At 41.8% G+C, this 27,759-nt stretch overlaps 1 protein-coding gene across 6 annotated transcripts in view; it reads right to left on the bottom strand.

The window, feature by feature from the left end:
• The window catches only part of kif20bb (kinesin family member 20Bb), a 129,965-nt gene that overhangs the window by 50,786 nt on the left and 51,420 nt on the right, over positions 1–27,759 (bottom strand). For all 6 annotated transcript variants that reach the window (XM_038773241.1, XM_038773238.1, XM_038773243.1 and 3 more), the window contains exons 16-21: positions 25,434–25,641; positions 19,793–19,848; positions 16,467–16,571; positions 8,512–8,665; positions 4,522–5,716; positions 925–1,063 (exon numbers count right to left, since the gene is read on the bottom strand). In XM_038773241.1, coding sequence (XP_038629169.1) covers positions 925–1,063; positions 4,522–5,716; positions 8,512–8,665; positions 16,467–16,571; positions 19,793–19,848; positions 25,434–25,641 — 1,857 coding nt within the window. The remainder of the gene's footprint in view (positions 1–924; positions 1,064–4,521; positions 5,717–8,511; positions 8,666–16,466; positions 16,572–19,792; positions 19,849–25,433; positions 25,642–27,759) is intronic.

Raw genomic sequence — 27,759 nt, 5'->3', positions numbered from 1 at the left:
GAAGGGAAAATTGCAGGTGGTGGGTCCCATGCATCTGCTGCCCATTCTTTCTAGGTAATAGAGGTCACATATTTTGAAGATGCTGTTAAAGGCCCCTTGGTGAGTTTCTGAAATATATCTTATACATGGTGCACATTGTTGCCACCGTGTGGTGACGAAGGGAGTGAATGCTGAAGGTGGAAGGTATTGTTGGAACTGCACTCATGAAGGCAAATGGAGTATTCCATTATATTAAAGTTGTATGGCTAGTCCAGTTCAGTTTCTAGTCAATGGCAACTTCTAGAATTTTGATAGTTGGAGATTCAGCTATGATGCCATTAAATGATACTTGCACCCACTTACACATGTTCACGATTACCCTCCCGCATCCACGACACTATTTCCCCTTCCATATATGCTCGCAAATCCACCCCTCGCCACACCAAACACTGTTTCATAGATAGAATTTACAGTGCAGAAGGAGGCCATTCGGCCCATCGAGTCTGCACCGGCTCTTGGAAAGAGCACCCTACCCAAGCCCATACCTCCACCCTATCCCCATAACCCAGTAACCCCACCTAACACTAAGGGCAATTTGGACCCTGAGGGCAATTTAGCCTGGCCAATTCACCTAACCTGCACATCTTTGGACTGTGGGAGGAAACCGGAGCACCCGGAGGAAACCCACGCACACACGGGGAGAACGTGCAGACTCCACACAGAGAGTGACCCAAGCCGGGATTCGAACCTGGGACCCTGGAGCTGTGAAGCATTTGTGCTAACCACTATGCTACCGTGCTGCCCTGTAATCTACCTTTTGTTCAGCACTATTTCCACACAGTACATTTAGCAGTCTTTTCTCTTAACAGAAACTGTTCTGCAGTTCCAACATTTTCTGTTCATATTTAGGGTTCCAGCATTTTATTTTTAACAATATAAGCTCACCTCCTTCTCTACCTGTTGCATTTGCTTCTTGGCATCTCTGTATTTTTCCTGGAGATCACCATGTTCCTCATCTTTCCTCTGCAGCTCAACCGTCAATCTTTCATATCTTGAAGCACCATCAGATAATTCTTTTCTCAGCCTTTGATACAGCAAATAAAATTTACACTTCATCAGATAATTTACACAAAGGGAAAAATAAACCTGTGGCAACAGCAAAGAGCACCATATTTGACAAAGCCGAAACCATTCACTGATAAATTGCATGTCTGCTTGACGTACCCCAGTTTCCCAAGGACAATGGAATTTACAAAAAAAATGGCATCACCCACATTAAGGTATTCTATCACACTTTTCCATCTAAATTTACATTTGCTAAAATAAATGGGGCAGCAGGGTAGCATGGTGGTTAGCATAAATGCTTCACAGCTCCAGGGTCCCAGGTTCGATTCCCGGCTGGGTCACTGTCTGTGTGGAGTCTGCACGTCCTCCCCCTGTGTGCGTGGGTTTCCTCCGGGTGCTCCGGTTTCCTCCCACAGTCCAAAGATGTGCGGGTTAGGTGGATTGGCCATGCTAAATTGCCCGTAGTGTCCTAATAAAAGTAAGGTTAAGGGGGGGGTTGTTAGGTTACGGGTATAGGGTGGATACGTGGGTTTGAGTAGGGTGATCATGGCTCGGCACAACATTGAGGGCCGAAGGGCCTGTTCTGTGCTGTACTGTTCTATGTCTATGTCTATGAAGGCTGCCTGTGTCAGCACTACCGAAACCGGGTGCTTGTAAAATAGGGACCATACCACATCCTGTGCAGGTTGCATGACAAGCATGTACCAAAAGAATGCAGAGGGACATTAAGCTGCATAAGCCACTCATCCTCTCCCATCCACCTCCAATCCCACACTAGCACTATTATAAGGGATCACCATGAGATTGCCAGGTGAGGTGTTTTGACTTTTTGTTGCTGCAGAGTGAAAGTGCAGTGTGCAGCATTGAACAGCTGGCCAGCTCACGTCCAATCATGTAGGGCGCAATTCTCCCAAATGAAAACAAAATGCCCTAGTGAACGAGTTTTAAAAATAAATTTAGAGTACCCAATTCATTTTTTTTCCAATTAAGGGGCAATTTAGTGTGGCCAATCCACTTACCCTGCACATCTTTAGGTTGTGGGGGTGAAACCCACGCAAACATGGGAAGCATGTGCAAACTCCACACGGATAGTGACCCAGAGCCGGGAGCGAATGCGTTTAGCAGCGCGTTTGCCCACAGTCTCGTGAGATTGCGTTGGATCTCACAAGGCGTGGCAAGCCGGGTAGATCCCGGGAGCAGGGTCTTCCGGCTTTCATCGGCCACTCTGCGCCACAGTGCGCTGCTTTTCTGGTGCAGCGGGCCCATTGTTTCAGCATCCAGCGTATACATCGATAGGACACTGTGACCATTACATCTTGGAACTGGCTAATTTCTTTAGAACCAACTAAATTATTATTTTTATGTTATTTCTGTCAGTTATTCCAAATCTTCCGAGTAAAATTATGTTCACAATTCCACAATCGGGGAAGATGCTGAAAAACAATTATTTACCATAAATTCACTTTCCACTTTGACTCCATCACCTGTGGTCCTACATCTGCCCCCACCGCCCCCTCCCCACCACAGAGTAATATTTTTTAAACTCAAGTGCATGAATAGAAGGTGTTATTATTTCTTATATTATTGCAAACCTTTTTGCTCTGCCCAATTTTCCCTTTTATCTGTTTTAATCTCCCATTTCACCAGAGTGCTCCTCCAGATCATTAACGACTAAATTCAGTATTGTTTGGCCAATTTTACAGACTCTGGGAAATTTCTCCACTGGGTGGCGCTACATAGAAAAAAGCTGATCAATAGTAAGGGAATAGGTGTTAAATTAAGGCAATAGAATGTTACATTCAAAAAGATTTCACTTATTTTGATATAAAGTTTGTGGGCACATGGAATCAGAGATCAAAATATTTATGCAAAGGCTTTGTATTTTATGTACTCAAGATATTTTATCACTTGTCAATGGCTTAGAAAATGAAAGTCACCTTCCCATGTTCATTTTTAAAATGTACAAGCTTTGATCTTTATTCAAGTGTGTGATCTATTGCAAAGTCTATCTTCCTGTCCTACATTTTCTGTTAGGACAGCAACAGCAATTCCAGAAGAAAAATTTTATCATAAACAAATTACATTCCAAATCAGAATACCTGGCAAGCTGGATATCATGCACAGTCACAAAGCTTTTAAACTACAAAACATGTTCAATTTCCATGTCAGCAGGTAAATCGGGGTGAAAATTGCATTCCAAAAGAAAAATACGGAAGGATTACCATGCAAGAATAGTTAACAAAAAGTTAAATTAAGGTCTGTTTTCAAGAATTACTGGAAAACATTAACCACTAGGTTTTCCAAAAATATAGGGATTTGAATTCTCGGATAATGGGATATATCCCCACGCCCTCGAGAAAACAGGCACGCATCATTTTCTCCAGGAAAATCCAGAGAGATTCTCCTACCTGTAGAGGGCGAGCAGGGCCCCGGAGTGCTCCTCGCAGCTCCGGCTGCAGATTCGGGGCCCTGCATTTCCGGCTGCGGATCCGCACGTCAGCCCCGCGCAACATGGCGGACCCACACCGTGGGCCAGCCTCAACAGTATAGGCCACCCCCCATATCACATGCGCCCACCGATCGGTCGCCCTCGATCGCAGGCCTGGCCATCCTGGAAGACCCCCCAGTGGCAGATCCCTCTTTCTCCCCCCCCCCCCAGGGCGGCCGCGGACTGAGTCAGCAGCCGCCACTCCGAGCTCCCGCCGGCGGGAACCATGAGTGAATCACGCCTGTGAGACGTCGGCCAGTTGTCGGCGGATAATCGCCACGTTGACCGCAAATGGCGGCGATTCTCCAGTCCCCGGAGAATTGCAGGAGCAGCATTGGACCCGATTACGGGTCTGACGCCCCATTCTCCGCCCTGCCGCCGAGCGAGATTGCTGCAGAGGCTTGGAGAATCCCGGACAGGATCATTAAAAAAAAAAAAAACAGTGTTTTGCTTGGTACCAGTTATGATTGCTTAACAGTGTTGACAGTTGAACTAACATGTCAGTACTGTCAAGATTAGGATCAGAAGGGCGGCATGTGGTGCTGTGGTTAGCACTGGGACTGCAGTGCTGAGGACTCGGGTTCGAATCTCGGCCCTGGGTCACAGTCCATGTGGAGTTTGCACATTCTCCCCAAGTCTGCATGGGTTTCACCCCCACAACACATCTTTGTGCAGGTTAGGTGGATTGGCCACACTAAATTGGAAAACAAAATAATTGGGTACTATAAATTTTTTTTAAATGATTAAGATCAGATCTACTAATATTAATTTTTTTTTATAAGAACAGCAGTTGCACAAACAAATGTGTCAGGTGGGTTCAGTCACCTTTAGATTTTGTGATTTTAAAATAATAGAATGAAGAGATGTAATGCAATATCAAAGTAATATACTCCTTATCCTCACTAATTAGCCAAACTAGGCATCTTATGGTCACCATCCCCAAAAAATGATACATTTGCATATCAAGTAAGGCATTTCCGAGTACTTACTTATCCAATTCTAAATGTTTACTTCCCAGCTCTTCTCCCTTCTTGGATAAGAGTTCCTTTATAATATGCTGATCATCTTGGGCCTGTCTGACTTCTTCCTTAAATTTAATCTCTTGTAGTTTCAGGTCACCAACACATTTTTCCAAGTCATGAAATTTATTTTCTGTGCATTTTAAATTATTTTGCAGATCAGCAATGATGCTATTCTTCTCTTTCAATTGTTCTTCAGATCTGGTTAAATTGCCTTCACTTTTTAAGATTTCTAACTCCTGAGCTTTTATTTTACGCTGGCAGTCCTCAATTTCTTTCTGAAATGTTTCAATATTTTCTTTGCTCTGCATCAAAGTCTGTATTTTACTTTCTGCTTCTTCAAATTTTGCTTTCAACTGTTGGCTGTGAGCATCTTTGTCTTCAAGTAAATTCCGAGTTAAATTTGCATTCACTTTCAGGTCAGTACATTCAGCCTGGAGGTCTGCTCTTTGTTTATTTGAGGCCTCAAGCTTTGCTTCCAAATCTTGAATTTGCTGGCTTTTTTGAGATGACACCGTTGCTATATGTTCACACTCCTTCTGCAGTGTTTCAATTGTCTTTCGGAAGTGACCACTGTCCCGCTTTTGCACTGTCTCCTTAGCATTATCTAGTTCTTGTCTCATCGCAGACAGCTGTTTGTGTAAAGATTCAATTTCAGTTATTTTCTTCAGAGACGCCTTTTCCAGGACATCTTTGACGTTTTTTAATTCTGCAACATACAAGTCCGATTCCTTCTGGAAATAATTTAGCTCGCTTATTTCATCTTTCAAAGCTTCATTTTGTAATTCTTTCTGTTTTATTTCATTCCTCCCTATCTCTATCTCTAATTGGAGCTGTTTAATTTTTTCTAATTGTTGCTCATTCAGTTCCTTTTCAAATTTAGAATGTTGATTTGCATTATTAGTGAGTTTGAAAATGGTCTCAGCTGAAGCAGCTAGCTCTAACTGAAGCATTTCTACCTGCTTACTCAGCCGTTCCTTTGAGATTCTCTCGTTTTCAAGATCCTCTTTGACTAAAGCTAACTGACTATCTAAAGATTGCATGTTTCCTTTTAATGTTGTCAATATATTTCCCTTCTCAAATAATTCTTTTATCATTCCTTTAACTTTCTCTTCTAAAGTTTTCAAACTGATGCAGTTATTATGTGCCTCTTTGTTATTTGGACCTATAAAGGAGAAAGAAAACAAAAATGTTCAAGTCTTTTATTGGTTTTGTTAAATCTTACAGAAGCAAATGTAATTTTCTGTTTAGCTACCAAACAGGAAATGAAACATACTTTGCTCAGGATGATAAAGTTTGGCATTTTATGAAATTTTAAGAGCGAGCATTTTTCAAACCTTTTCTCACCTTAAACAATATGCGCACACTACCTACAGCTTTTGCTAAGGTTCAAAAGCTTTCTAACTTTTCCGCCTCATCTCCCCCGATGCCAAGTCCTGTGCACCCCTCTCCCCAACCCCGCTGCCCCTCGATTCACCCTGAACAAATCAATGGACAGTTTCCACCTCTGCGTGAACCCCTCCTCCGACCTCCGCAAGGTGAACTTGACCTTCTCCAACTGCTGGAATTCTTCCAGTTCACTCACCATACCCAGTCTTCGGGGCTCAGAGGCCTGCCAGCACAACAAGATCCGTCTCTGGGCTATCAGCGAGGCAAAGACGAGTACACTGGCCTCTCTCCCCACCTGGACTCCCGGATCTTCTGACCCAACGAATATCGCCGAATACCTCTTCCTATAACCAGGCCCCCACCTCCCTACCCAATTTCTCCTCCATTTACACTTGGATCTTCTCCACCGGAGCGCCTTCCCTCTCCATCAATTTACTGTAGATGGCTGACATTCTCCCTAGTATCATCCTCCGACAACTGGTTGTCTTACAATATCAGAGACAGCACTACTCTCCCCAAAAGGTCCCTCACTGGCAGCTACATGAAACTATTCCCTTTGGGCAGCTTATTTGTTTCCTCCAAACCTGACCCCAACAAGCAAGTCCCGAAAGTACTCTATTCCCACCTGCTGCTCTCTCTCCCCCCCCCCCCCCCTCTCTCTTCCCCCCCCCCCCCCCCCCCTCTCTCTTTCCCCCCCCCCGCACTTCCTCCTCTCCTCTCTCCCCCACCACAAACCTGACTTTCGGTGCCCACGGCATACCCTCTAACCCAAAATGTTGCTTGTTCAATACCTCGGCCATTTCCTTTTATTAAATCCCCCTCCTCATCCTCGAAAGGACCAACATTGACCTTAGCCACTCAAAAGAACAAAGAAAAGTACAGCACAGGAACAGGCCCTTCGGCCCTCCAAGCCTGTGCCCGTCTAAACTAAAATCTTATACACTTCCTAGCTCCCTCTATTCCCATCCTATTCATGTATTTGTCAAGATGACCCTTAATGTCACTATCGTCCCTGCTTTCACCACCTCCTCTGGCAGCGGGTTCCAGGCACCCACGACCCTCTGTGTAAAAAAAACTTGCCTCGTACACCTCCTCTAAACCTTGCCCCTCACACCTTAAACCTATTCCCCCTAGTAATTGACCCCTCTACCCTGGGAAAAAGCCTCTGACTATCCACTCTGTCTATGCCCCTCATAATTTTCTAGACCTCTATCAGGTCGCCCCTCAACCCCCGTCGTTCTAGTGAGAACAAACCGAATTTATTGAACCTCTCCTCATAACTAATGCCCTCCATACCAGGCAACATCCTGATAAATCTCTTCTGCACCCTCTCTAAAGCCTCCACATCCTTCTGGTAGTGTGGCAACCAAATTGAACACTATACTCAAGTGTGGCCTAAGGTTCTATACAGATGCAACACGACTTGCCAATTTTTATTTCATTTAGACAACATCCACTGCCCTACTCTTTTGTTTTATATATTTGCAGAAATCTTTGCGATCTATTTTTATATTCGGAGCTAGTTTACTCTCATAATCCATCTTACTTTTCTTTATAGTTTTTTCTATAGATTTGTTGATCTTTTAAGATTTTCCAATCCTCTAGTTTTCCACTAATCTTTGCCACTTTGTATGCATTTTCTTTGAGTCAAGTATATGGGACTAAGGAGGAACCTCAGCTGAAGAAGACTCTTTTCCTCTCCCACCCACAGGTGGAAACCCATTATTTTATATGCACTGACAAATAACAACCTATCCCGTCCACAGTTAATAACAGTTCCTCTCACTTACAACAACCGCCTTCACTTCATTGCAAGGGATTGTAACATTAACGGGATTATCTGCATACTTACCGTGGAAATGTGACACCAGTTAACATGGTTTAACTCGGTGATTAGCCAGTATAACTGACCAACCCAAATATGAATCCCCTGACCTAACTAACTCCTCACTCACTGACAAACTATTTAATAACCCATTCACTTATTAAAAGACTTATAAAAACTGAATACTTCAGCTGCTGTTGTGGGAGAAAGAGTCCGGTGCGTCCGGTCTTCATCCAATTTTTCTCTAGTACCCAACAGTTTTCCACACTATGCCTGCGCTGACCTATTGATGTTTTAGCTGGGATCGGAACTCCCGACTGACCTTCGAAAAAGTGTCAGGCTTCAGGAATTTTCATAGGCAGCGCAATGTGCACTGCATCCTGCTGACCAGAAGATCTGGGCCTATACACTGCGTCAGCTCGAAATGCCTGGCACAAACAAGATACACAACATGGCATTGTTTACTAATCAGCCAAGTGATCCAAGTCTGTATAATTCATGTGAAATGGATACTTTGGTGAATCCAAACAATAAACCTTAAGTGAATTTCAATATTTCTGAACATGCAGTGGAATACACAGTATACAACTTTCTCAGACATGGTTGATGAAAATAGAATTGATCGACTTCTATTCATTGATTAACCTAAACCATTGCTCCTCTTCAGCCCAAGAAGCCTACAAGTTGTTTTAACATCATTCATTTGTATCGGTTTGCACCTCACTATTTCAATAGCAGGGTGGTACCTTTTTTGGATGGTGGCTGGTCATTCCTTTCATAAGAATTTTCAAAAGTACGTTTTCTGCTGGTAGCCGAAAAATGTTTTACCGATTCCACATGCATGTCTTCTGTTGTGACACCCATTGCCAACGTTTCTTGAATGCTTTCTATAGTCACAGCCTAGAAACAAAGATAACATGTGCCTATGCTTTTTTTAATGCTATAGAAGCAAACATACCATGATGTGTATGAAGTGAAAGCAGATTAGATGAAAAGCCAAACGTGATTTTTAATTAGGAATTTGATGCACGCAGAAATTACCTTTTAAACTTGCAGCAGTAACATAAACTAATCAGTTACAAGAAGGCAGAAAAAAATGCTGCAACCTCAATTGGGGCAAAGATGCATGTGGAATTTAACCAAAACTTATTTTTTTTAAACTTAAGAGAAAAAGTAGCACATGCCTCCCCGAACAGGCGCCGGAATGTGGCGACTAGGGGCTTTTCACAGTAACTTCATTTGAAGCCTACTTGTGACAATAGGCGATTTTTATTTCATTTCTCATCTGGAGAGGTGAGTCAACTTAACTTTACAGGAGGGAGATTATAAGGAGGCATGGACAAAAATGGGTTAAATTTCAGAACAATATATCTGGTTCAAAAAAGATATACAGCAGAGATTCCATTGCCTGCAAGAGGAGGCACATCACATCTGGTATCAGTTATTGAACCCAACACCAACCATAAATGGAACAGCACAATGCTAATTTTTGGCATCCACAAAATTCTGAGTATAAAATTTCAAGTTATGCATAATTCAATGAGTGATCAAGTCATTTTAGAAATCACTTTCTTGGCAAACTAGATTGTAAAGAAATATGGCACATGTTCAAAGAACAGCTGCTTTTATCTGTCATAATAAAAGCAAAATAATGTGGTTGCTGTAGATCGGAAATTTAAAAAAGAAGTGAAAATGCTGGTCAGGTGGCATCTTTGGAGAGAAAACAGTTAATGTTTTGGATCTAAATGATCTATAGAAGGATCTTTTTACACGGGTTCCAAGGAGAAGGATCATTTAGATCTAAAAAGTTAACTGTTTCTCTCCAAAGATGCTGCCAGACCTGCTGAGCTTATCCAGCATCTTTTGTTTTTATTTATGCTTGTATCTATCTATGGCTCCTAACATCAAAAGACTTAGTAGAGACTTCAAAGATTGGATGCAAAGACAGACATAGAACGGAAGATAAATTAATAAAGGGATTGGGATGAACAGCAATTAGAGAAAACCTTTTCCAAGTACCACAGGTAGAAGAAACAGGTCTAGAGACTTGAGCACAGTGGCTAAAAGAGCAATGATGGAATGAAAGGGAAAGATGAATGAAGAATTTGAGTGACTTGCAGGAGGCAACCAAAAGTAACAAAAGCATGGTTTATGAGAGAGCTGTAGAGGGTAGGCAGGCAATGTCACTATGAACTTATTCTTTCTTTGTTACATAGAACAAATGTGAGGAGGAGAAATGTTTCCAGGTAGTAGGAGAATGAATTTCTGGACAATCATTGCAGACCACCATGAAAATAATGTTTTATATCAAAAAATTATTTTGAATCAACTGGCTGGAAACTCCTGTTGTTACTTCCCGGGTGCACTGGGATGGACACAGTTCTGTACTTGGTGAACATGAAATGAAAAAAGGAAAATCGCTTATTGTCACGAGTAGGCTTCGATTAAGTTACTGTGAAAAGCCCCTAGTCGCCACATTCCGGCGCCTGTCCGGGGAGGCTGGTACGGGAATCGAACCATGCTGCTGGCCTGCTTTAAAAGCCAGCGATTTAGCCGAGTGAGCTAAACCGATAATATCCCATCATATCAGGGATGGGGGGGGGGTCTTCTTGTTGCCCTCATTGGTGGGTGCTTGGATACCAGGAAATGTGGTCTTGGTTGGGTCTTGTTCCTTTGGTATTTGATAGTTTAGTTCTGGCAATTATTGTTCTTTGTTCCTTTTTTTTTAATGAGAGGCTTTGAAGGTTTGATCGGAATCCAAATATGCTGTTGCCGGTCCATTCTTCACAATGTCTAGAATGATTTTGGCTCTGTTCTGGGCATGGATTGAGATCAAGTTCCATTAGAACTGGGATTTTCATGTATGTTATTTTGTTTTTCGTAAGGACAGGTATGATGAATCTGTTTTAGATCCTATATGGATGCAGATGTGCCTGATATCTGAGGAGAGGAGGCCTTGATGGGCCGTTGATGCCTTTGGCGCTGCTGATCTCTATGGAGTTATATGTTGGCACATGGGAAATTTATCCTGATTTGTGATGATTATTAACTTGTGGGGTATGGGAGGATTTGCACCGTTTTATGATGTTTTTATGACTTTATCCTGCACTTCCCTCGGTTTTGATGGAACCATATGAATATCCAGTTTTGTCTAATGATTGTATCGAGCCAGTTATGATGTTGTTTGCCTGTCCCATTCTGCACCTGTATGTTATGCAGTTTCCTTCTTCTTGCGTGTGGCAATGCATTATTTTGTAACTTTGTTGTGTTATTCTCAAAAATGTAAAGTAAAAGTGATTAAAGCAGTATTTCAAGGACTTCAGCTTGCAGCCAAAGAGAGCAGCACAATTTGTATCAATCCATATTTCAACATCATTTAGATGGAGTCTACCTGTCTGCAAAAACTCAAAAGACAGTGACCTCACAGTAATGTGAATTAACACCCTAAATTCACTGGCATAGCATCCAGACTCTCATCAGGGTACTAAACTGGACTGACGTTGGTTAGTGGTTAGCACTGCTGCCTCTCTGCCAGGGACCCAGGTTTAATTCCGGCCTTGGGTGACTGTGGAGTTTGCACATTCTCCCTATGTCTGCGTCGGTTTCCTTCCAGTGCTCCAGTTTCTTCCCACAGTCCAAAAACGTGCAGATTATGTGGATAAATTGCCCGAGTGTCCAAAGGTTGAGTGGGGTTACAGGAACAGGACAGGGGACTGGGCCTTGGTAGGGTGGCCTTTTGAAAGTTCGGTGCAAACCTGATCGGCCAAATGGCCTCCTGCACTGTAGGGATTTTAAGACTTGGTATCAATTGGACCCTGGATGAGAGGGGGAGGAGGTAATCCCAGGCATGTTCCAATTAAGTTACAATTGGAAGACACTGGCCATGCCCTTATTTGAATCGCAGGCCAGCAGGAAAGGTCATGTGACAAGGCAGCCCTTTGGGTTTTAGGCACCTGCTTTCTCTGCAGAACAGGACTAACAACTGAAACACTGAGCCCCAGAGTGGGTTCTTTCATCTCCCTCACTGGTAAACTTTAATAAAAAAATGTTTATTCTCCTCACTTATTACATTTTCTTCCAAATTTACACCCGCTAACGGACAATAAACAGGAATGAATTCATTGTCGATCCCCTTATCAACAACAATCCCATCCTCCCACCAATCCCCCAAACAACCCACATATTAACATAAACAAAAAACAAGGAGGAGTCAGGAAACACCTTAGTGACCATTAACAGATGTACCCCCCAACCCTCCTCCCTCCCACCCTTAATGTTCGATATAGTCCAATTCTTGAAAGTGCATAATGAATAACGCCCATGAATTGTGGAACCCTTCCATCCTTCCCTTCAACTCAAACTTAACCTTCTCAAGAGTTAAGAATTCCAGCAGGACCCCACCATGCCAGGGCACAGGGTGGAGAGGTTGATCTCCATCCCAACTGGATTCAAAGAAAGCCTGTCTGATGATCACAGCATGCGAACAGTTAAACATTCACTGAATTTGCAAATATACACTCGTCAAAAAAACCTGTTGCAATCAAATGGGAATTAGGAGAAGTCGGCAATTCAGCCCTTGAGCCTGCTCTGCCATTCAATCAGATCATTGCTGATCTCAAATCCACTTCCCCATCGGTTGCCCATTTCACTTTAACTTGTTTTCAATCAAAACTATATCTACCTCTTTCTTGAAACCATTTGATGACTCAAACTTATGATTCCACCGCACCATGGGGAAGCGTGTTCCGCAAATTCACCATCCTCTGCCAGAAGTAGTTTCTCATCTCAGTTCTAAATCTACCACCTCTCAACATATATACACATGACATCTAATTCTAGTGGGTTTCACCCCCACAACCCAAAGATGTGCAGGGTAGGTGGATTGGCTATGCTAAATTGCCCCTTAATTGGAAAAGAAAAAATAATTGGGTACTCTAAATTTTTTTTAAAAAGACACCTCGTTCTAGATTTCCCCACAAGGAGGAACATTCGGTCTAAGTTTACTTAATCAATTCCATTTAGCATTTTATACAACTTGATGAGATCCACTCTCACCCTTCTAAACTCCAGCGAGTACAAGTCCAAACCGTTTAATCTCTCCTTATAAATCAACCCTTTCACCCCAGAATCAATCTGGAGAACCTCCTCTGGACTGCCTCCAATGCCATTACATCCTTCCTCAAATTAGATGACCAAAACTGGATACAATACTCCAGATGTGGTCTTACCAACACCCTATACAATTGCAACAACACTTATCTACTTTTATACTCCAGCTCTTTTGCAATAAACACTAACATTCCATTTACCTTTTTGTGATTCATGAACAAAGACACCCAGATCCCTCTGCCCAGACACATCTTGAAGCTACTTTGCATTTGGATAATAATTTGCTTTTCTATTTTCCGGCCAATATGGATAACCTCTCACTCATCTACATTTAACTCCCTCTGCCACATTTTAGCCCAATCTTCTAACTTATCTATACCCGTCTGTAGTATCTCCTCTTCATTGCCTGCTTTCCCACCTATTTTAGTATTTCCTGCAAAAGTTTTCTATATTACATTCTATCCCTGCTTGCAGATCATTTCTATAAATTGTAAGCAGTTGAGGTTCGAGGACTGACCCCTGTGGCACCCTGCTAGTTACACAGTTCACCAGCTAGAGAATGACCCATATATCTTGACCCTCTGCTTTCTGTCAGTCAGCCAATCCAATCTAATACAATCCCCTGCCATCTCACCTTCTGGATCAGTCTTTTATGCACCTTCTGGCAGTATAGATATGCCAGATCCACATGTTCCCAATTATCCACCTTGCTTGACATGTCCTCAAAGCACTCAAGCAAGTTTGTCAAGCATGACATGCCCTCATAAAACCATGCTGACAATGGTGGATTAAACTTTGTCTTTCCAAGTGTTCAGTCATCTCCTCCTTAGTGATTGATTCCAGCAACTTCCCCACCACAGAGGTCAAGCTAACCAGCCTATAGTTTCTACTTTTTGCCTCTCTCCCTTTTTGAATAGGGGCGTCACATTAGCATGTTTCCAATCACCCAGAACCTTTCCAGAATCCAGGGAATTCTAAAATATCATAACCAACGCATCCACAATCTCCACTGCCACCTCCCTTAATGATCAGGTCCTGGAGACATATCTGCTCTTAATTCCATCAGTTTAGTCAATACCGTCTCCCTAGTGATGGTTATTGCACCAAATTCCTCTGCATTAACTGCAGTTTTTGGAAATTTATTATCTTCTACCTTGAAGACGGGGAAAATATTGGTTCAGTGCCTCCGCCATCTCTATGTCCCCCATTAGTCCCTCACCAGCATCGTCCTCTAAAGGGCCAACAGTACTTTAGCTATTCTCTTCCTCTTTATATACTTAGAGAGCTTTTGGTATCAGAGTTTCTGTTTTCTGCTAGTTTCTTTTCATAATGCACCTTGGCTCGTTTTGATTTTATTTTTAGTAGCCTTTTGCTGAACATTAAAGTTCTCCCAAACCTCCAGTTTACCACTAGCTTTTGCAGTATGTTATGCCCTAGTTTTTTCCTTTATGCCTTCCTCGACTTCCTTGTTTAGCCAATTGGAACATTTTTGCTCTTTTACAATTCTGCTTCTTCTCAGGAATGTACTTAATTGAGTGGTATTTAATATCTCGCTGAACGGCAAACATTGTTGCCCAAATGTCCTACCCTCAATTATCTGTCCCCAGTCTACTGTGCCAACTCTTTCCTCAGGCCTGTATAATTACCTCTGCCCAATGCCAAAACCCTAGTATGGCACTCTTGTCTTCTCTCGCTCAGTCTAAATTTTAAATTCTGGCATGCTGTGATCACTCGTTCCAAGATGATCCTTCACGACAAAACTATTTATGAAACCTTCTTTGTCACATACTAAACCTAGAATAGCCTGTTCCCTGGTTGGATCGATAACATAAGGCTCTAAGAAACAATCCCTCAAAAACATTGAAATCTCCCTCAAAGCTACCTTTACTGATTAATCCAGTGAATATGCATATTAAAATCACACATGATTACCGTTGTGCCCTTCTCAAGCCCTCGTTATTTTTTAGTTTATACTATGCCCCACTTTGGAAGTATTGGTTGGGGGCCTGTAAATTACTCCTACAAAAAGGAGCTTTTCCCTCATTTTTTATTTGCACCCAGATTGATTCAATATTTTGATCCTCAGTGCCAAAATCATTTCTTAATACAGCTTTGATGCCATCCTTAACCAAAAAACCAACTCTACCTCCTGTTCCATTCTGTCTATCTTTTCGGAATACTGAGTACTCTTGGACATTCAACATCCAGTCCCGGTCCTCCTGCAACCATGCATCAGTAAACCCCACCAAATTATACCCATTTATCTCTATTTGTGCTGCCATCTTATTGAACTTATTCTGAATACTGTGTGCATTTAGGTGCAAGGTTTTTAAAATATGTCCTACTGTTTTGTCTTTCCCTTGCAGGATTTTCTTGTGCACTACACTTTTCAGACATTCTGACCCCTTTTGTTAATCTCTGATAACACTTAGCTGCATCCCCAACTTTCACACTCACTCTCCTTATATTTTAATTTTTTTTACATTTCCTTTCCCCTCTGTAGTCGTTAGACTGGCCCTGTCTGTTTATCCTATTAACCTCTACCGTCTCCTTGCATGCCGACCTGCTGCTTTGGTTCCAATTAACCATTATACTTCTTATAGCTTTATCCTTCACTTCACCCCCATTTGCTAGTTTAAAGTCCTTTCTGCCAAAAGTTAGGTCGGAGACTGTCGCAACAGTACAGATTCCTCCAGTCACAATATGGATGCCAGTGCCCCATGAAATGGAACTCCTCTTTCCCATACCATTCCTTTAGCCACGTGTTTACTTCTCTAATCCCAATGACAATTTGCATGTGTGTCGGGTGTAATCCAGTGATTATAACCCTTGAGGACCTGTTCTTTAATTTTTCCTCGTTCTTGATAGTCCCCAAACAGGTCCTCTTTCCTAGTCTTGCCTATGTTGTTGTCCCAGAGTGGACCACAACAACTGGATCCTCTCCCTCTCACATCAATATTCTTTCAAGGTGGTTAGAGATGTCCCTCACCCTGGCACCGGGCAGCAACATACCATGTGAGACTCTCGGTCCTGCATGCAAAGGATACAATCAGTTCCCCTAATTATAGAATCCCCTATAACTATCAATGAAGAAAAGAGGGTAGCCATTTAACCCTTCCACACCTGATTGTAACACTTAAGCATTATATCCATTCTCGCATTATCCAGCAGATGTTACTCACAAGATTCTGAATGTTTCAGGAAGCAGAACAGGGCAATTGTTAAACAAAAGGGAAGAGATTAAAAACAGAATAAAAGGAAAGGGAATAGGAGGAACAAAGTGAAAATAGTGATGAATAGACAGTGGAGGCAATGTAAAATATACAAACTGACTGGTATCAGCATCCATAGTTAATCAGGCAGCAGAAGCAGCACTTTTCTTTTTTGCGGAGTCAAAAACCCATCAAACATTTGAAATGGTTCAACCTCTGCAGTCCAAAATTGAAAGTGAATTGGACTTTTTCTCCTTAAGATCTGTGGTTTTACACTATCAATATATGAAAGTTTAAAGTTTTCATATTTGCTCAAACATTAACTTGTTTAACGTGCGGCACTTAACCAAAAATCAAAACTACAACAATTGGAAACTTACACAATTTTTAATTTGTTCCTCATAACTTGCAAGCAGATTTTTCACTTCATTCAGATCAGCATCCTTGAGCATCAGATCATCTTTCAACTTTTGGATCTTTTCATTCTATATTTTTGAGTAAAAGAACGTTATTAAATTTAAACACAAAAAACATGAGATGTGTTATAATCAATGAGACATTAGTATTGAGTTAAATTTCTCAGTTTAATCACAGATGTCCCCCGACCTTTGGCTGCTGCTAAAAGATAAAGACCAACCTGGGAGAAATTAAATAAAACCTCACCATAAACAGATATTCTTCATCTGATCTTATAGCATTGATCGATTGGAATATTTATACTGCAAGCAATGAGCCACATAGAACAAGCAAGTCCAAGCCTTAATTCCTGGACTACCAAGACAACTGATAGAATTGGAAAATGACAGAAAGAGACCAGAGACCTACCTAGACCAACAGTCTGCAAAGCATATAGATAGGTGGAGCGAGTGGGCAAAAGTGTGGTAGATGAAATGTGGAAAATATGAGATTGTCCACTTTTGCAGGAAGAATAAAGAAGTAGATTATTCAAATAGAGAGAGACTACAGAATACTACAGGACAGTATTTTTACAACCATTTTGCCCAGGACCCACTTTTATCCACCAGCCGACCTTTGGTACCCACTATTATTGCTTAGCTTTAATGTGCCAGGTAAGCCTGTCTAGTCCTCACAACCTAACTTACTTTGTCATTCAATGTTACATTTTTGCTAAGGACTTCAGCTGACGATGAGTTCTTGCCGCATCCATTGAAAAAAAAAATCAAGAGGCTTGTCCTCGAACTTGCCTTTGAAGTTTTACGGGTTTTAAACTTTCATTTGCCAGTACCTCTTTGCAGAAAACACACATGGGCTTTGCATCCTGATTTGCAATTATACAATTAACAGAGCCACACTTGCTCCCAAGTTCGGTTTCTTCTTAATGAACTGTTCATCAGAGGCCCTGGCGCTCTGCATAAAGCTCACACCAGCACTGCTTTGTCCTGCCATGGACTGTCCTGAGAAGCTCTCTCCAGCAGATCCAGTTGAGATCCTGGCCTGTTTGGGTCTCTGGCCCTCTCTTCCTCATTATAAAATGACCATCTTCAGTTCTTGACACAGTCCTGTCACTTGCTTGCCGGAAGTTACAAAATGGAGGAATCTCTCCTCTGCGATTTTGCGCCCAAGCACAGACATACATCAGTGCTTGCGCTGGGCGCGTGACCTGCACTCTGCTGCTGCTTCTGGTGGGAATACTCCCATCATTTGTATTTAAAGGCCGGTCACGGCTGACATTCTTAAAAGCCAGTCAGCAGGGCGGCGTAATGGTTTGCACTGCTACCTCACGGCACTGAGGATCTGGGTTCGATCCTGGCCCTGGGTCACTGTCTGTGTGGAGCTTGCACATTCCCCCCATCTGTCTCTGTCTCACCCCAACAACCCAAACAGGGTCGGTGGATTGGCTATGCTAAATTGCCCCCGAATTGGAAACAAAGAATTGGGTAATCTAAATGTAAATAAAAAAGCCAGTCACGACTGTTGGATGCTGCTTCCGTGATCGGGAACATCCCGATCGTTCGCTCCATGACCCTCCCAACACCCACCCATGGGTCGCAACCCTGTGTTAGAAAAACATTGCTGTAAGAGGAGGACCTGGGTGTCCTTATACATGAACCACAAAAGTTAGCATGCAGTTACTACAAGTACTCAGGAAGGCAATTAGAATGTTGGCCATTTTTGCAAGAACTATACAGGACACTAGTCGGATTGCACTGGAGTATGGTTTTGGTCTCCTTATTACTGCACTAAAGCAGCTCAGAGGTTCACTGGGATAAAGGCATTCTCTTAAAAGGATATATTAATCATATCTTATTGAAACATGCAAGATTGAGGTACATGACAAAGTAGATGCAGGGAGGATGCTCCTTTTCATGGGGGAATCTAGAACTAGGGGACAGAGTTTAAAAATAATCTCCCATTTAAAACAAAGAGGAATTTATTCTTTCAATTTTTCAAATTTTTAAAGAGAGAACAGTGAAGGCTGGGTCAATGAATACATTTGAAGACAAGTTAGACGGATGTTTGATCTACAAGGCAGTAAAGAAGTTAAAGGGAAGTGGCAAGAAAGTGGAGTTAAGGCCACAATCAGATCAGCCATGATCTATTGATTGGCGGAATAGGCCGAATGCCAACTCCAGCTCCCATTACGTATGATTCACCCAATTGTTATCTTCTCTGCGAAAACACCTGCATACTTCAGCTCTATCTGTTACTTTGGTAAGCTCATACAACTATACAAGTAAATAGAAAGAATTTAGCATTAAAACCAATAGATCTCTCACTCAAATTATAGTATATTTCCAAAATTCCCAAATTTTTATTTCAAAAGTTGATTTATTGAGTTACAACATTATAAACTACTTGTACTTCAAAAAGGTCACTTTTGATTCATTTGATAACATCAGAATTGGAAGATTGAACTCCAACAGCAGACTACAAATTCAGTGTATAAATCTAGATTGACAAGTCAGTCCAGTACAAGAGTGGTGCATTGGGTCAGAGATGTTATCCTTCAGATGAGATGCTAAACCAAAGTCCAGTTTTGTGGTGGGATTTTGCCTTGTACAGAATGGCTACTATATTTGCCTCCATAACTTCGACTGCATTTCAAACGAAAATGAGATCTGAAAATCTTTGGGCTATTTAAAGAATGATATGGTATTAGAAATGCAAATTCTAGGGGCAGCATGGTGGCGCAGTGGGTTAGCCCTGCTGCCTCACAATGCTGAGGTCCCAGGTTCGATCCCGGCTCTGGGTCATTGTCCGTGTGGAGTTTGTATATTCTCCCTGTGTTTGCGTGGGTTTCGCCCCCACAACCCAAAGGTGTGCAGTGTAGGTGGATTGGCCATGCTAAATTGCCCCTTAATTGGAAAAAATTAAATGGATACTCTAAATTTATTTTTTAAAAGAAATAAATACAAATTCTTTACTGAACACAAGGATATCAGAAAAATGCCAAATTATCAAAAATGTATCTAAAACAGAAGAGAATTAGAAAGTTCTAATAGTTCACATGGAATGAGGGATCTGACTAGGTCAGTTTAGACTCGCGAACAATGATACCTTGAGATTAGAAAATAAATGTAGTGCAGCATTTAAAAAGTTTTACTCCAATGATCTTAATGAAAACCTGAAAATATATAACAAAATATAACTTGAGAAATCATAGAATCCCTACAATGTAGGAGGCCAATCAGTCCATCGATAAATATCAGATGCCAACTTTTCAAATGGCATTAAAAATAAGCACCTTAAAGGCTTCGTTCAATTTCTCCTCTTCAGTCAATTTTTCAAGGGCGTGTAATTCTGAAATTAAAGAAACATTAATCGTCACAATTCAAATTGTAACAGCAATTTGAATTCTCATCAACAGCATCAAAGCAATGCATTCTGACCAAACATTTGGCTCAAGAAAGCTACACAAAATAAGTCAAAGGAAGGGACAAGATGATATGTGCCTCAGTTGTATGCGGACTTTAATAACTAAGCCACTTCCAACTTGGTGCCTGAAGTATGCATTATCACAGCTTAAACGAATAGGAGAAACAATTTGCTTGAGGCTGTGTTTGGGGCCAGGAGAGGGTGGTTACACAGATCGGAAAGCAAGTATGGACATTTATCTTCACTGACCTAATTAAAAGTTGGGCTGACCTACGGGGCAATCTTGCCATCAGCCACACAAGCCATGCATGTGGTGCTTTGCATTTGGTTAAGTGTAGATTAATGCTCCAGTGTTGATGAGCTCAAATCCCACCATGCTAGTTGGGGGAAATTTAAATTGATAAACGTAGAACAAAATCAAAGTCTCATTAATAATAATGAAACTACCAGATGTCTTAAAAATCCAGCCGATCTCCATTAGGAAAGATACTTGGGCCTTACTAACACGCTTTATTTTATTCTTTCACAGAATGTGACCATTGCTAACAAGGCCAGCATTTATTGCCTATCCCAACTGCCCAAGTGAAGGTGGTTGGCGAGTCATCTTCTTGAACCATGGAACTCCATCTGGTGTAGGTACACCCACAGTGCTGTTAGGAAGGGAGTTCCAGTGATAGTGAAAGAACAGCGATAAGTTCCAAGTCAGGATGGTGCATGACTTGGAGGGGAGCTTCCAGGCGGTAGTGTTCCTTTGTGCCTGCTGACCATGTCCTCCTTATTGGTAGAGGTCATGGGTTTGGATGGTGCTATTGAAGGAGGCTTTAATGAGTTGGTTCAGTGCAGCTTAATATAATGCACACTGCTACCACTGTGCATTGGTGGTGCAAGGAGTGAATGTTGAAGGCGATTGATGGGATTCTGAATAAGCGGATTGTTTGGTCCTGGATGGTGGTGACGAGCTTAGGGTAGTCATGGAGCTGCACTCATCCAAGCAAGTGGAAAGTATTCCATCAAACGCCTAATTTGTGCATTGTAAATGGTGGACAGACATTAGGGATTCAGAAAGTGAATTACTTGCCACAAAATTACCAGTCTCTAACCAGCTCGTGTAGATGCCCCATTTATATAGCTGGTCCCATTTAGTTTCTCATCAAGATGTTAATGGGGGAAATTCAGCAATGTCATGGGGAGATGGTTGGAATCTCACTTGGAGATGGTCATTGTCTGGCACTCCCAAAAAGTCAGAAATGAACAGTGTAAAATCAGAAAGCATCCCTGTTTCTTACCTTATGATGAAAGGGAGATAATTGATGAAGCTGCTGAAGATGGCTTGGGGTACTACCCTGAGGAACATCTGCAGCAATATCCTGGGATTGAGATTCACCACCATCTACCTTTGTGTCATGTATGCCTCCAGCTATTGGAGGGTTACCCATCCCCAATTCCCAATTGATTGCAGTTTTGATAGGGCTCCTTGATGCCACACTCTGCTAAACACGGTCTTGATATCAAGGGCAATCACACTCTCTTTCTCTCTTCAGTTCAACACTCTTGTTCATGCTTTCACCAAGGCTTTAGGAGGTCTTAAGCAAAGTAATCAGTATGTAGCCTGGTCGGTTGAGCTGCAGTTGCTTCAGTTCATTGAACTCAACAACAGTGAGCAGGTTATTTGCAATGCAAGTTCTGCTTGATGGTGTAGCCGATGAAATCACCGTTGGTGAATAAAAATAGACGGATAGGGCAGCACGGTGGCCTAGTGGTTAGCACAACCGCCTCACGACGCTGAGGTCCCAGGTTCGATCCCGGCTCTGGGTCACTGTCCGTGTGGAGTTTGCACATTCTCCCAGTGTCTGCGTGGGTTTCGCCCCCACAACCCAAAAATGTGCAGAGTAGGTGGATTGGCCACGCTAAATTGCCCCTTAATTGGGAAAAATAATTGGCTAATCTAAATTTAAAAAAAAAAAATAGACGGATTGGGTGGTAACTGGCTCAAATGGATTTATCCTGCTTTCTGCGGACAGGACATACCTGGGCAATGTCCATATTGTCAGGTAGATACCAGTATTGTAGCTGTACTTTAAGAGCATGGTTAGGGCTGCAGATAGTTCTGGTTCACAAGTCTTCAGTGTAGCAGCTGGAATGTTGTCAGGGCCCACTGCCTTTGCTGTGTCCAGTGCCTCCAGTCATTTCTTGACATCACATGTTGGGGACAATGAACTGCACCAAGCTATATGTCCTTCTGTATTAAACATAATCTGCCCTCTACATTTGAGCCCAAAATCTTTAATATGAACCACAAAATAGCAAAGGATCGAATACCGAAGCATGTGAAACCCCTCGGTAATAGTTTTCTTATCACAAGCACACCAGGCAACCATAACCCCTTGCTTCCTGCCACCAAGCCAATTTTGGATCCAATTTGCCACGCTCTCAAAGTGCACTCTGAGCCTGTCGTGAATGTAAAATCTTCCAGACTTAAGCTGGCAAGTAATATTCATACCACACAAGTGCTGGCCAATGCCATCCCAAAGAGAGCATCTAACCATTGCCCTTGGACATTCAGTATCATTGTCATCACTGAATACTGAACTAAGGACCTACCTCATCCATAAAATGTTTAACGCCTGATATATTTCAAGACCGCACCCCACCAACTGCAGGTGATTTCAGATTGAAAAAATACTCAATGCAAATTTATGAATTCTGTGCTGTCTGTACCTTTTACACTGACCACATAGGTGGAATTAATAGACTTGTGGCCAGAAACATTAGTTTTCCCTTTGTTTACCTCTATTCCTGTCAAGATGATGAACCAAAGCATTTATATCAAATCACCAAAGTGACCTCAGAAATTTAGCAATTAATGCAGTTAGGACATCCAAAGAGGATGAAGCAAATGTATAGAGGATAAAGCAAATTTTAACACCCGAGCATGAAATTGAAAGCTTCTTCAGAAATCTGCTAAAGTTTTTACAAACAACGTTAATGGACTGATTTAGTTTTTTCCGTTAGCAAACGAATGCACAGTTAGAACATGGACAGTCCGAGCAGCACCTTTCAATTGAAATAATATGTATTTTTTCCATTCTTTCTACCAAAATGGATGGGGGAGGCAAAAGTGGTTGTCTTTGACATCTCAAGACTGCATTTATACAAGTGTGGCAGCAAGGTTACTTAGCAAAAATGAAGGAAATGGGAATCAGGGGGAACGGCCTCCAATGGTTGGAGTCATACCCAGAACTAAGGTTTGGGTTGTAGAAGATCAATCATCTCCATCAGGACACTGTTCTGGAGCTCCTCACATTGGTTTCCTAGGCCAAGCCAGCTTCGGCTACTTCCTCCACCAAAAGGTCAGAAGTCAGGATGTTCATTCATGGTTGCACAATGTTCATTGCGATTTGCAATCCCTTAGTTACGGAAGAGTATGATGTCATTACTCAGGAAGACCCAGACAACATTCAGGCTTAAGCTGGCAAGTAATATTCATACCACACAAGTGCTGGCCAATGTCATCCCAAAGAGAGCATCTAACCATCACCGTTGGACATTCAGTATCATTGTCATCACTGAATACTGAACTAAGGACCTGCCTCATCCATAAAATGTTTCATGCCTGATATATTTCAAGACCCCACCAACTGCAGTTAGTTTCAGATTTTAAAAAACTCAATGCAAATTTATGAATTCGGTGCTGTCTGTACCTTTTACAGTGACCACATTCTGGTAGAGTTAGGGTAATTGAAACATCTGCTATTACCACATTATTGTTTTTGCATTTGTCAGAAATTTGCCTGAAAATTGTTCTTCAATCTCCCTTGGACAGTTTGGAGGACAGCTGCTGAGCTCATTTGGAGAACACGCCGAGCAGTGCAAGTGGCCCCTTTTTTTGTTTCTTCGTTCAACCCATTAAGCTTCTACCATCCTTTCTCAAGGCCGTAATCAGCTCTTCCATACCATCTTTTTAAATTCCCTTCTCCACCTGTCTCCTTGTAACCAGGAATGTCAGGCTGCCCTCAAACTCCTCTCAAAGCCATCTTTCAGCAATAGCTCTTACATATTTCGATCTGTGTCTTCCAATCATCTGCCTTATGACACTCCTTGCATTAAGTATATACCATTAAGATTAACCAGATTCCCAAGGAATCTAAATCATTTTGAACCCTCTCTCTAACTATGCATTTATCTGCTCTATCCTCCAACCTCTCCCATTAGTATCCACATCCACAAGTCCCGAAAGACGTGCTGTTAGGTGAATTGGATATTCTGAATTCTCCCTCTGTGTACCCGAACAGTGTGGCAACTAGGGGCTTTTCACAGTAACTTCATTGCAGTGTTAATGTAAGCCTTCTTGTGATAATAATAAAGATAATGATAATAATACTGGTTGGAAAGTATGCTGCTGTCAGTGGTCGCCTGAAATATATTCTTTTTTCTGTCTATTTAGGCTGTCACTCACATAGTCCCTCTCTGCCTGCACTCTACCCTTGATCCTTAACTCGTTTGACATTCACTCTTATCTCCAAATTATTTTATCTTCACTCTTGATATTTTCTGACTGCTCCCTCTTTCCCAAGTTTACTACATGCAAAGCCAGACCCAGATCCCTTTAACAAAGCCTTTCCACTAGTACACTGATCCTATTCTGGCTCAGGTGGACCATAGAATCACAGAATCCCTATGGTGTAGAAGCCAATTCGGCCCATGAAGTCTACACTGACCCTCTGAAAGAGCACCTGACCTACGCCCACTCCCCTGCTTTATCCCTGTAGCCCTATCTAACCATTGGACACCAAGGGGTAAATTACCATGGCCAATCCACCTAACCTGCACATCTTTGGATGTGGGAGGAAACTGAAGTACCCGGAGAAAATTCACATAGATACGGGGAGAACATGCAAACTCCATACAGTTCGGAATGAAATCCAGGTCCCTGGTGCTGTGATGCAGCAGTGCTAACCACCGTGCCGCCATGCCATCCCTTGGAGCAAGCCCCAGAAGTTCAACTCCTTCTTATTTCAGCATCTCATAAAATGGAGCTCTTAATTTGCCCTTCATTCACTCATCTGCCTATTCATAAACCAATGAGCATGCAGCTGAATTAGTAATCCAGTTAACACTCAGAAGGTACTTTTAAAAAGTTAGTCTCTAAATTTGGACATTTCTTTTGCACAATCTCCTTTCATCACCCACATCATTGGTCCTAATATAGGCCATGACAACTGGATCGTCACCCGACCAAAGTTCCTTTCCAGTTATTTGGAGATACCCTTTACTTTTACAGAAAGTAGGTGACACAACCTCCTGGAGTCTCAATTGGGACCCCCAGCAATTATAAGATATCTTATGGGAAGGGAGTAACCCGTCTATCATGCCCATCTTAAAAATAAAGTTAGCCTTATTTGTTTGCCAGAAACAAGTCTTTTTAAAACTGTACTGTAACAAAAATTTCACAAAACCTATTAACACTAGAATGTTTTTGTGAGGTACAATATTCTTGCCCCAAAACTTACCAGCAGTTTTCTTTTTCAGTATTTCTTGTGTTTGCTTAAGTTCCTGAATGACAGAAGTTAAATTAGCTTCCAGAAGTGCAATAGTTCCTTCAGATTCTGGTGCCGCTGTTAGATGGTGATGAATCATTTCAGCTTGTTTCTTGATCTCAGCTACATCTGGTTCTAAGGACTTGATGCATCTCACAACATTAGTTTTAACCAAAGTCTCCTGTTTTTGAAAAAGAAGATAGATTGCCTAGCTGCTATTGCAAATCATTGAATTTGAAAAAGTAAATCTTCAGAACACGAACTGAAAGTGGAACTTGCATATCATGTCAATAATGCTCTGACTAAATGCTCACATTTAATTTTTTCATGTCTGTGAGAACTAACTATGGAACAACTTTGTGACTACAATTATCCAATGCAAAGAGATATACTATTAAGTTAGCAGCCAGCAGATCATCTGCTTCTTGTGTCCAGACTGCAAAACTCACAATTTGTGCATAACCACCTAAAAGCATCAGCCACTTCAACCTTCCCTAAATCAAAATGGTCTAACAATGAAATAGAGGAAACTAGTGGGCCTTTATTGGTTAATTAGATGATAGATTGGGTATATTCTGGAGGCAACAGAGGATAAATCACACAAGGCTAATCTTTGCAGTTATCAAAATTCAAATAGGAGGAACTGAAATTGTCTTTGGGAGCAAATGTAAACGGCAATTTCCCAGTCAACTGCACACTTCATATTTGAATTTTTATCCGATTTCACGGCATGTGGGTATTGTTAGCTAGGCAAGTATTTATTGCATATCTCCCAATTATCCTAGAGAAGGTGGTGGTGAGCTCTTGAATCACTGCAGACCACGAGGTGCAGTTATACCCACAGTGCTGTTAGGATGGGAGTTCCAAGATTTTGAGCCACCAACAGTGAAGGCACAATGATATACTTCCAAGTCAGGGTAGTGTAAAGCTTGAAGAGGAACTTGCAAGTGGTGCTGTTCTCATACAGCTGCTGCCCTTGCCTTCTGGGTGGTAGACGTCAAGGTTTTGGAAGGTCCTGTCAAAGGGGCATTATTGGTCTGATGATGCTTTCAACATTGCTGCAGAACATCTTGTAGATGGTACACACTGCATGAGAGTAATAGAGGGAATGAATGCTGGTGGATGGGGTGCCAATCAGATGACTGCTTTGCCCTGTAAAAAGTGTCAAGCTACTTGGGTGTTGTTTGAGTTGCCCTCATCCATGCAAATGGAGAGAATTCCACACTCCTGACTTGATCGTTGTAGATGGTGAACAGGTTTTGGGAATCGGGGTAAATTACTCACCACAGAATTCCCAGCCTTTGAACCATCGAGGCAGATGATTAGACTCCGTTGTTGGAGACAACATTAAAAATAAACAAAACATTCAGCCATGAGATGCCAAGGCATATGAAACTCAATCTTACTCCATTTAATTTTTTGGATTGGTACAATTGAGGAATTTTAGTAGTTTATGCTTCTGACATAAACATAGAAGCTCAGGCTCAAGCATAAACTTAGTCTTACAGAAAAAAATGAAATGATCTTGCAATAGCGCATGAGAAGGAAGTAGTATCATTAGATTGGAAGAGACCCAGGACTACATCCAATACAAAAACAGGTTTAGTATACCCAGGTACATAGTGCTTTAATAAGTTGGACTGAACATACTGGTCAAGCAACTTCTCCTGAACACATCACCTTCCTTACCTTTTACTCCAGCACAAGCCCATTAGATCTTTGGGTAATTTAAGTCCCCAATATCACCATTTTATATAGTTCCTGCACATTTCAGATTTCCTGCAGATTTGTACCTCTCTCAATATTTAGAGGTCCATGAACATGCCCCAGTAGCATCAGATCATTTTTGTTTCTCAAATTTAACCAAATGTTCCATGAAGGATAACCTGCTCCAGCATTACAATGTCTTCTCGAATTAGTATTGCCACCTCACCTTCCTTTTTCCTTGCCTATCTTTTTTGAACATTTTGTACCTGTAAATATTAAGCACCCAGTCCTCATCATTTTTAAGCCACATTTTGTATTGCCACTAACTACATCATATCTCCACACAGCTTACCAACCTTATTCATCACTTTATATTTGCATACATGCACTGCAAACCATAGTGCTGGGCTGACTATTTCTGCTAACATGCAGCTTCAAAGCTCTGGGGTGAGAAAACTGCTGCTTTGACATACACAAGGTATGTATGCTTCCTGTGAGAAAAGTCAACGCTTAGCATCCACATTATTAGCCTCACTGTAGTCAAATTTCTGTCAGGAACAGGTAGGGATAGACAAATATTTTGGGAAAGAAC

Source organism: Scyliorhinus canicula, chromosome 16, assembly GCF_902713615.1.
Source record: "Scyliorhinus canicula chromosome 16, sScyCan1.1, whole genome shotgun sequence".
Lineage (NCBI taxonomy): Eukaryota > Metazoa > Chordata > Chondrichthyes > Carcharhiniformes > Scyliorhinidae > Scyliorhinus > Scyliorhinus canicula.
The sequence above is the reverse complement of the archived record's forward strand: the minus strand, read 5'-3'. Positions and strand labels throughout refer to the sequence as shown.